This window comes from Oncorhynchus gorbuscha, linkage group LG15, assembly GCF_021184085.1.
Source record: "Oncorhynchus gorbuscha isolate QuinsamMale2020 ecotype Even-year linkage group LG15, OgorEven_v1.0, whole genome shotgun sequence".
Taxonomy (NCBI): Eukaryota; Metazoa; Chordata; class Actinopteri; order Salmoniformes; family Salmonidae; genus Oncorhynchus; species Oncorhynchus gorbuscha.
Genome location: NC_060187.1, coordinates 9839326 through 9850681, shown reverse-complemented (window position 1 = coordinate 9850681; position 11356 = coordinate 9839326). Strand labels below are relative to the sequence as shown.

At 46.4% G+C, this 11356-nt stretch overlaps 1 protein-coding gene across 1 annotated transcript in view; it reads left to right on the top strand.

The window, feature by feature from the left end:
* Nucleotides 1–10349, top strand: part of LOC123996459 (DENN domain-containing protein 1B-like) — a 42913-nt gene extending 32564 nt beyond the window's left edge. Inside the window, exons 5-7 of the mRNA XM_046299829.1 lie at nt 4054–4127; nt 4509–4728; nt 4892–10349. Coding sequence (XP_046155785.1) covers nt 4054–4127; nt 4509–4728; nt 4892–5872 — 1275 coding nt within the window. The 3' untranslated portion in view covers nt 5873–10349. The remainder of the gene's footprint in view (nt 1–4053; nt 4128–4508; nt 4729–4891) is intronic.
* Nucleotides 10350–11356: the final 1007 nt, after the last annotated feature.

The window sequence follows — 11356 nt, the reverse complement described above, 5'->3', positions numbered from 1 at the left end:
GACTGTTTCTGGGTTAGCTTGGCTGGACTGTTTCTGGGTTAGCTTGGCTGGACTGTTTCTGGGTTAGCTTGGCTGGACTGTTTCTGGGTTAGCTTGGCTGGACTGTTTCTGGGTTAGCTTGGCTGGACTGTTTCTGGGTTAGCTTGGCTGGACTGTTTCTGGGTTAGCTTGGCTGGACTGTTTCTGGGTTAGCTTGGCTGGACTGTTTCTGGGTTAGCTTGGCTGGACTGTTTCTGGGTTAGCTTGGCTGGACTGTTTCTGGGTTAGCTTGGCTGGACTGTTTCTGGGTTAGCTTGGCTGGACTGTTTCTGGGTTAGCTTGGCTGGACTGTTTCTGGGTTAGCTTGGCTGGACTGTTTCTCCAATAGCCATTCTACTTCCACTGGATGACTTGTATGTTAAATCAGTTATGTTTGTTTTATAGTGTGTATTCATCCAGGTTACTTTTGTTTGCAGATGTCTTTCTGTTTTCTGTATTGTTTGTCCGTCCTACAGTTTTTAGGTAGGGGTCGGGAATCTAGCATGCATAGAATTATGATCATAGGAAAGGGAGGGCTGGTTGAGATGGGTATGGTTATGAGATGGGTTGAGGTGGGTGTGGTTATGAGATGGGTTGAGGTGGGTATGGTTATGAGATGGGTTGAGGTGGGTATGGTTATGAGATGGGTTGAGATGGGTATGGTTATGAGATGGGTTGAGGTGGGTGTGGTTATGAGATGGGTTGAGGTGGGTATGGTTATGAGATGGGTTGAGGCGGGTATGGTCATGAGATGGGTATGGTTATGAGATGGGTTGAGGTGGGTATGGTTATGAGATGGGTTGAGGTGGGTATGGTTATGAGATGGGTTGAGGTGGGTATGGTTATGAGATGGGTTGAGGTGGGTATGGTTATGAGATGGGTTGAGGTGGGTATGGTTATGAGATGGGTTGAGGTGGGTATGGTTATGAAATGGGTTGAGGCGAGTATGGTTATGAGATGGGTTGAGGTGGGTATGGTTATGAAATGGGTTGAGGCGAGTATGGTTATGAGATGGGTTGAGGCGAGTATGGTTATGAGATGGGTTAAGGTGGGTATGGTTATGAGATGGGTTAAGGTGGGTATGGTTATGAGATGGGTTGAGATGGGTATGGTTATGAGATGGGTTGAGGTGGGTATGGTTATGAGATGGGTTGAGGCGGGTATGGTCATGAGATGGGTTGAGGCGAGTATGGTTATGAGATGGGTTGAGGTGGGTATGGTTATGAGATGGTTGAGATGGGTATGGTTATGAGATGGGTTAAGGTGGGTATGGTTATGAGATGGGTTAAGGTGGGTATGGTTATGAGATGGGTTGAGGTGGGTATGGTTATGAGATGGGTATGGTTATGAGATGGGTTGAGGTGGGTATGGTTATGAGATGGGTATGGTTATGAGATGGGTTGAGGCGGGTATGGTCATGAGATGGGTTGAGGTGGGTATGGTTATGAGATGGGTTGAGGTGGGTATGCCCACTCAGACACACTGAGAGGGCCCGCTTCCCTAAACACGCCCCAGTGCTCAAATAGCAGCAAGAACCATGACGTGTGTGTGTGTGTGTGTGTGTGTGTGTGTGTGTGTGTGTGTGTGTGTGTGTGTGTGTGTGTGTGTGTGTGTGTGTGTGTGTGTGTGTGTGTGTGTGTGTGTGTGTGTGTGTGTGTGTGTGTGTGTGTGTGTGTGTGTGTGTGTGTGTGTGTGTGTGTGTGCACCCTAAATGAGCAGAGATCAGCAACATGTTACATTCCTCCCTTCTGGCTGGCACTGTGTCAGCTAATCAAGACCAGGTTGGTGCAACGCCCTAATGTTTCCCCCATCCCCTCAGTCTTCAGGGGTTTTAGGTCCCCTTTTTCCTCTTTCTCTCCCTCAATTGGACCTGTCCTCTCTCTCTCTTTATTTATTTATGTATTTATCTCTGTCATAGGTCATGGTTGCTCTCTGGGAGCCGGGGAAAGTTACAGGCTTTGATAACGTGGCAAACCTGATTTTATAGGCTGCGTATAGAGAGTGAAATAGGGGTGTGAAGGAGAGAGAGAGACTGTGATGGTGAGATGATGGTAGAGGACAATGGAGAAAGGGAGAGTCGGCGTGAGAGGTCTAGACAAACGAAGAGTGAGGTAGAGGGGCATTTCAAGAGAGGTAGAGACTGTGAATTAGAGGGACATTTAAAGAGATAGAGACTGTGAATTAGAGGTGCATTTAAAGAGAGGTAGAGACTGTGAATTAGAGGTGCATTTAAAGAGAGGTAGAGACTGTGAATTAGAGGTGCATTTAAAGAGAGGTAGAGACTGTGAATTAGAGGTACATTTAAAGAGAGGTAGAGACTGAATTAGAGGTACATTTAAAGAGAGGTAGAGACTGAATTAGAGGTACATTTAAAGAGAGGTAGAGACTGAATTAGAGGTACATTTAAAGAGGTAGAGACTGAATTAGAGGTGCATTTAAAGAGAGGTAGAGACTGTGAATTACATTTAAAGAGAGGTAGACTGTGAATTAGAGGTGCATTTACAGAGGTAGAGACTGAGTAAAAGATCACACGTGTGCAGTGGATAAAGGTATGTTTAATACCAGGTCTGGGGCTGATCTCATGGGGGAGGAGGGAGACGCAGTTCAACAAGTTACACAGGTGGCGTATTAAACAAATTGGATATTAGGTACCAGGTGCTGGGCTGGACTGGGGTGGACTGGGGTAGGCTGGGCTGGACTGGGGTAGGCTGGGGTGGACTGGGGTAGGCTGAGGTGGACTGGGGTAGGCTGAGGTGGACTGGGGTAGGTTGAGGTGGACTGGGGTAGGCTGGGCTGGACTGGGGTAGGCTGGGGTGGACTGGGATAGGCTGGGGTAGGCTGGGCTGGACTGGGGTAGGCTGGGCTGGACTGGGGTAGGCTGGGGTGAACTGGGGTAGGCTGGGGTGAACTGGGGTAGGCTGGGGTGGACTGGGGTAGGCTGGGGTGGACTGGGGTAGGCTGAGGTGGACTGGGGTAGGCTGGGCTGGACTGGGGTAGGCTGGGCTGGACTGGGGTATGCTGAGGTAGGCTGGGGTGGACTGGGGTAGGCTGGGCTGGACTGGGGTAGGCTGGGGTAGGCTGGGGTGGACTGGGGTAGGCTGGGCTGGACTGGGGTAGGCTGGGGTAGGCTGGGGTGGACTGGGGTAGGCTGGGCTGGACTGGGGTAGGCTGGACTGGGGTAGGCTGGGGTAGGCTGGGGTGGACTGGGGTAGGCTGGGCTGGACTGGGGTAGGCTGGGATAGGCTGGGTTTGTCTGGGCTGGACTGGATGGACTGGGTTTGTCTGGGCTGGACTGAGGTAGGCTGGGTTTGTCTGGGCTGGACTGGGGTAGGCTGGGGTGGACTGAGGTAGGCTGGGCTGGACTTGGGTGGACTGGGTTTGTCTGGGCTGGACTGGGGTAGGCTGGGTTTGTCTGGGCTGGGCTGGACTGGACTGGACTGGGTTTGGCTGGGCTGGACTGGGGTAGGCTGGGGTGGACTGGGGTAGGCTGGGCTGGACTTGGGTGGACTGGGTTTGTCTGGGCTGGACTGGGGTTGTCTGGGCTGGACTGGGGTAGGCTGGGCTGGACTGGGATAGGCTGGGTTGGGTTTGACTGGGCTGGACTGGGGTTGTCTAGGGTGGACTGGGTTGGGTTTGACTGTGCTGGCCTGGGGTAGGCTGGGCTGGACTGGGGTGACTGGGGTAGGCTGGGCTGGACTGGGGTAGGCTGGGCTGGACTGGGGTGGGCTGGGGTGGGCTGGGCTGGGTGGGGCGGATTATATTGGGCTGGACTGGGGCGGGCTGGACCGGATTAGGGTGGACTGGAATAGGGTGGCTCGGGGTGGGGCGTGGTGGTGGGGTGGACTGGGGTTGGGTTGGGTTGGGTAGGGTGGACTGGTGTGGGGTGGACTGGACTAGACTGTGATTAACACCCTGTCTCCATGTTACAAACACAGTACAGCACGATCACCATCCAGAGTCATGATGTTGTCCTGTTCAGATGGGATTCACCATGAATCACCTGAGGAACGCTGGTGTGTCTTTGTTTTTTTACAGCATTATGACACCAAGTGTCCCATGGGATGTCCTGACTTTGCCATCGATGGCGATGAAGAGGACACTGCCAACAAGTAAGGCTCTGATTTAGAATATGCCGATGCCGATAGAGTCCCAGTATACTGTAGTTTGAATATGTCTGATATCTGACATGGATCTATGTATTAATCCCTCCTCATCCTCCTACCCATACCAATGCTGCCCTCCAGTGGTTTAGTCCTAAAGTACACTTATTGCAATTGATCACAGCCTCTTGGACAGATCAATATTCATGAAATGATCATTGATCTGCTGAAAAATTTACAGGCTTATTTATTTAAATATTTATATACAGAATTGATTCGTGTATTTTTTTAATTTGATGTAGTCATTGATTTGTGGATTCATTTGCTGAATTTAATTTGCTGATTTGATTTCCTGATGAATCTTTTCTAATGTAATTTTCTCACCTTCAGGATCTCGTCAGAGGACAGTGGGGAGGTGGCGTCTTACACGGAGGACAGCGACGAATCCTATTCGCTGGAGCTGGACACAGACTCCTCCCACACGGGCCAGATGAACCTATTGGAGGAGATCCTGGACTCTCTGAGCACCACCAGCACAGAGCACGGCAAACTGAGCGCCGCCAAGAGCCTGGACTTCAGTTCAATGGACAACATCAACTACAAGGCAACGGTAAGAGAAATACCTGTAACATCTAAAGCGCACTAATCTAACCCCAGATACATACAGTAGATAGACAGAGCCTGGACGCCTTGGACAATATTGACTATGAGGCACCGGTAAGAAAAAAACATCTGTATGTCTAAACCACTCTCTGTGTGTATCTCTGTTCTAGAACACCTCCAACCCCATCAGTGTGAGCAACCTGCCCCAGGTGTGTACTAGTGGCAGTGGGGTGGTGGGGAGAGGAGGTGTTGGAGGAAGAGAACAGGGAGGGGGCTGGCAGGATGATGGTGCCCTCCACGGGAAGCACCTGCCCCCCTCCCCACATAGACAGCCCAGCAAGACCAGCCTCAAGAGGCAGAAGCATATCCTCTCAACATCCTCTCCACCCATCCTAGCTCCAGCCTCAGAGCTGGACAACCAGGTCCCCAATCTCCAGTCCAAGACCCAGGCCCCTCAGACCAAGGCCCAGGCCCCTCAGACCAAGGCCCAGGCCCCTCAGACCAAGGCCCAGCATGAAATCCAACCTAATCCCCGGGCCCTTTATGACACACCCGCTATCTGTCTCTCTCAGCTCTGTCCAGAGGAGTCTTCACTCCCCACACCTCCATCACCATCCCTGGGAGACCACCACATCTCATCCAACCGGTCTCCAGCACCAACTCGTGCCTCCACATGCAATCCTCCACTGGCAACACACACACCACCGCTAACCCACACTAGAGAGTCCCCAAACCCCCAGTTGCTCAGCCCTGAGTCCAAACCCCAGACCACCTCCAGCATCCTGCGGAGGAAGGTGCTGTCCAAGGAAACGATGAGGCAGTACCAGGACAAGAGTCTCCAGAGGCAGGGCAGCAAGAACCGAGAGAGTCTGGGGGTGAAGGCCAGGCAGCCTTCAGTGCTGGTGCCCTGGGAGAGAGAGAGCCCAGAGGAGATGGGTCAGGGAGAGGAGCCGGGGCAAGAACAGGACAGGGTCTCAGGGGCAGAGGTCCAGGAGAAAGGACTTCTGGAGGAGATAGATTCCATGTGTCATCTCGGCTCAGACTTTCAGACCAGCCTACAACTGTCCCAGGTCCACTGCAAAAACAACAACACACATGCTAATACCCATTACAACAACCACAGCCACAGCAAAGCCACAGACAAGTCTTGAGACAGAAGCAGGGCCAGGGACAAGGGACAGGGGTGGTTGAGGTAGAAGTTGCCTCCAACCACAGATCTACAATCAGACTGTCCTCCTCAAATCCTAACCACTGAGGGAAGAAATGCAAAACCAGACCTTGGACCGCAGGAAGTCAAAAACAGGCCAGGAAGTCGCCGTGACACTGCCAGGCAACTGGAGATGATGCGTGTGTTCGCCCTGATACGACTCTTTGATTGACTTACCCTTGTTTTTTCCCCTCTTCCTGCCAAGTTTAGGGGCCTGAGTTGAAGACCGGTCATCTCGGTTCTCTTTCTAACCTGCTACAGAATTTAAACAAACCTGTAAACAAAGACTGACCGTGTAAACACAGACTGGCCGTGTAGACAAAGACTGGCCGTGTAAACACAGACTGGCCGTGTAAACAAAGACTGACCGTGTAAACACAGACTGGCCGTGTAAACACAGACTGGCCGTGTAAACAAAGACTGGCCGTGTAAACAAAGACTGGCCGTGTAAACAAAGACTGGTCGTGTAAACACAGACTGGTCGTGTAAACACAGACTGACCGTGTAAACACAGACTGACCGTGTAAACAAAGACTGACCGTGTAAACAAAGACTGACCGTGTAAACAAAGACTGACCGTGTAAACACAGACTGGCTGTGTAGACAAAGACTGACCTGGTAAACAAAGGGAAAATATGTGGTGGATTTTAACTCACATGAAATGGTACATATTACTCATTTTCATGGTACTAAAAGATGAGTGTGTTTTAGTTAATAGAGAAGAGATTTAGTTTCCCTCAGATCTGAAAGTATTGTAAGGACACAAAATACCCCCCCCCCCGACCTAAGTAACAGTTCCGTTGTATAGTTGCCTAACACGATGCCTTAAACAGAGCTGTGATTTGCTTTTGGCACGGCTCAGTCTTAAAATGTCTAATATATATTTATAGCTGTTACTTCTGGAAATGTTTGATCTGCTTAGATCCACTGTCACATGTCATGAATGTGGAAAAATGGACAGCTTTTTCACTGCACGTAAAGATAGTCAAGGTAGTTTAATATATGTTGCTCCGTTTTGTCTATTTAGAGATGTATGTTTCTCAGGATGCTCCTGTTAGTCAGGACATAAAGGAGAAGAGGAGCTGTGTAAACCGATGATAGGAATGAATAGACAATCCCTCTTTCTCTCTCTTTCTCTCTCTCCGTCTCTCTCTCTCTCTCTGTCTGTTTTCCTCACTCTCTCGGTCTCTCGCTCTCTGTCTGTTTCTCTCATCTCTCTCTCTCTGTTTCTCTCCATCTCTCTCTCTCTCTGTTTCTCTCCATCTCTCTCTCTCTGTTTCTCTCCTTCTCTCCACTTCTTCCTGCTCGCCTTCATTCACCTTTCCTTGTTCACCATCTTATAACATCTCTTTCCATCCTCCTCTCTTCCATCCTTCCCCCTGGTTTTTGGTGCTGACAGCTAAAATGGAGGCTGACAGCTAAAATGGAGGCTGACAGCTAAAATGGAGGCTGACAGCTAAAATGGAGGCTGACAGCTAAAATGGAGGCTGACAGCTAAAATGGAGGCCAGTAGAGTTGAGTGCTTTAGGTGGAGTGGGATTTCACAAACTAAAATCGTTGCTATGTGCGCACACCAAATGAAATGCAAGCTTTCTCCTAAACACTGAGGTGCCGCTTTCACACTGTGTTTTACCAGAAGGCTTGAGATGATTGTAGAAGGATAACGAAGCAATACGGCTCTCTTCAGAGAGTATGGACAGATGTCTGAAGTGATTTTTAAAAGAATCTCCCATGGAGAGAATGCAAGCCCTTTGGGTAATGTCCAGAGATTGTGACCACTCACTATATTACCACTATAGTACCTACAGACAGAAGAAAGTATTGCCCAGTGCTTGTTTGTGGTTATGTTATGATGATGAGTTTAGCCAGTTTTCTCTAGTGCTGTTGGGTGTGCCAATTTAGCGGTATCTCCCTCCCTGACTGCCGGGCTGTGCTAACGATGAGGTTGTAAAGTGTTCGCCGTGGTTCTGAGAAGTCCCTCGTCTCCGCTATTAATTTGGATTTGAAAGGGCCTGTGTACAATTTGTTGGCCTGTTTTATTTCACTCCCCAAAATATTACCTATTTGGACAGTTTTGAAGTTTGAAAGCTGTCAATATACTATGCAACAAACAAAAAACATTTAAAGTTGAATAGATTTTTACTTTACCACTATTCATGAATTGTAATCAGATCAGGTAATTGATAATCCTATTTGTAAATCCATTGATTAACTGATGGTTTCATTAGATTGTCTGTCATTTGGCCAAAATGTGGGTTTGTGTGCAAGAATGAAGGGTGTGCCTTACAGTATATGAGTAATACTCAGTGTGGTCAACACAAGGTGTTAGGGAGCAAATGCCATTGCTAATGTGTCTTTAAGCTGCTATATGTAACTTTTTGGATGACCTCACAAAATTCAGAGTTATAGATCTGTCGTTCTCATTGAAAACCAGTCTTAGAAGCGAAGCGGTAGATCTGTTCTATGTGCTCTATTTCTATGCTTAGTTTATGGGTCTTTTACTTTTCGATTTTGTACACCAGCTTCAAACAGCTGAAAATAAAAAATGTTGGTTATTGAAAAGATATTTCACAGCAGTTTAGATGGTATGATGATTGTCTATACAATACTTGGTTGTTTTGTCGTGAACTGTTAGAATTTTAGGAACCAGGAAATGGAGGAATGATTTCCGCGTAGTGGATCTTTTAAAAGAGGTCAAGTCCTCTCAACATTTCAATAGCTGTTGTCTGCAGTGTTTCTGCATGTAAAACCACTGGCCCACTCGGTGATGAGACTCAGAGATTAAACCACATCCTTAAATGAATGTTGTCAGTTCTTTAACCTATGAAACATAGAGTCTAGTAGATCAAATAGGTTGAACTGTCATTCTATCTCTGTTTTCCATGTTTATAATCAAGCTTAGCTTACTGTGTGTGCTGGTAGTGTTTTTCTCTTTGCTAGTATTTCAATTATCTTTCTGACTCATAAAATAGAGAATGATCTTTCTGACTCACAAAATAGAGAATGATCTTTCTGACTCACAAAATAGAGAATGATCTTTCTGACTCACAAAATAGAGAATGATCTTTCTGACTCACAAAATAGAGAATGATCTTTCTGACTCACAAAATAGAGAATGATCTTTCTGACTCACAAAATAGAGAATGATCTTTCTGACTCACAAAATAGAGAATGATCTTTCTGACTCACAAAATAGAGAATGATCTTTCTATTTCTTTGTTGGAAGATGTTGTCTATTTCAAGCTTTGTTTCAGAATGATGAAATATTATTTTCCTGATTACAGTATTTTAAAAGGAGTCTGATAATATATAGTATATTGTATCATGATTCACAGAACAAACACCTAAAATGTTATTGTTGTTAGATCTTATTATGAGGAAAAGAGGCATTTTTGTATCATTTAAAACAAGGTGTTAAAAACTCAAACAATTTTCCATCCAGTCACTCACTAAAGCATGTTACAGTATTTCAGTTCATGAGGTGGCAGAAATTCTTGCAATTAATTGACTTTATTTTTCAGTTTTTTGTCATACATGTATATATGAATGATGTCTTTTTAAATTCAAAATGTTTTAGTTTTTTTCCTTCAAAATATTACCCGAGCTAATTACTCTTATTTAGTTGTTGAATGGTTCTTTTCTTCTTCTTTTTGTTTGTTAATCAAATGGAGAGAAAGAAAGATGGTGTCATGTCCTGTAGTATTGTCCAATATCCTTGCCTTGCAAACATGGTGTTGAAATACTGTACTTAGTAGTTATTTTATTATCAAACTGAATTTATTTCTCATGTACTACATGACTACTGTATTTAACTGCTGTGGATTGTGATTGGTTTACTTGAGCAATGTCTTCCTAACACAGTCGGCAAGGAATCCTGTGTGGCTGATTATCAGTGTACTGAACAGCTGGTATTTGTATGACTGAATGTCTGGTTACTGTCTCACTACTTACATGCTGATGCAGAAGAAAACAGGATAAAAGCTGACAGCTTCTATTCTCTTATGATTACATTTCCCTTTTTCCTAATACCCATGTGATATTAAAGATCAAAACCACTGATTGTCAAGAAAACTAACGGTGGCATATCGCTTGTCTTGTAAAACATCCATTTAGTGACTGACAGTACTGAGAGGGACACAGTTCATTCATTCACCTTGTTCACTGGTCCCTAGACATGGTACTGTAATGATTTGAATATGCCGTGTACAACCTACTGAAGTCCAGTGTGTACAAACTTACTTGACATGGTACTTGTAACTTACTTGTATGTTCTCAATGCAGAGAAGAAAAGAACATATAGGTGAATGTAACATGCTGTGGACTGAGTGTCCACTGTGAACTTAAACATTCATTATGTTCATGTATATGCAACATTTCCCTGTATTACATTTTCAAGTCTATCTCAATAAATAATAATACGAAAGATCAGTGCAACTCTATTCTCCTTTTAATGAAAGTTGATTATTTACCTCAAAATGACATTCAGAAGCTGTAGACATATCAGGTAACTCCATTAACCTATCACTGCTGTTTGCTAGGAGTGGGAAGGGATTGGCAACTCCAGATCTGACAATCTGCTCACTTCACTCTCCTCTTCTCCTTGAGGTTTCTCAACAGTGAACACATTGCCGTTGTCATACCCACTATGGAGTCTTCTGTGGCTGTGGTGGCCATAGTGAAGTGCTCCTTAGGGTCCAGCTGCAGGACACTGTGGTGCCCTACGATAACCACTTCTGGTGCTCGTCTGTGAGGGAGCGATGATCAGAGCGGAGCTTCTTGTGTTCGATCAGTGTCTCTCCAGTTGGCACAATACTCTGTTGCTCCGCTGTAAGTGTCCCCATCACGGCAGGCATTGATTTGATAGCTCAGAGTGACACGTTAAGATCTCAGTGTGGAGGCTGGCGCACAGCTGGGTGTTCAGGTCCAAGAGCTTTCTGGACAGTACTTTGGTTTCCTTGGCCATCCGGATAGCATTGCTGCGTTGAGGCTCCAGGAGGGCACTGAAGTCACTTCTCCAGGAGGCTGACACTCGAAGGAGGAGACAGCGATTATAGAGGCCGGCGTGTGAGATACCTGACGAGAGTACATCGTAGAGTGGATAAATCGCCTCTACCCTCCGTTCTATTGGCGAATGGTCAATCACTGGAGAGTGAACTGGATGAGCTTGGTTTGAGACTATCCTATCAATCTGAATAACTGTAATATTCTATGTTTCTCTGAGTCTTGGCTGAACAAGGACATGGTAAATATAAATATAGCTATACATCAGAATGACAGAGTAGTGGTGTCGGGGAAAAACTCAAACAGGAAGTACCAGTGACTCTTGATACAGAAGTGGTCTGATGATGATTGCTAAGCTACAGGACTGTTTCTCTAGCACAGACTGGAATATGTTCCGGGATTCATCTGATGGCATTGAGGAGTACAA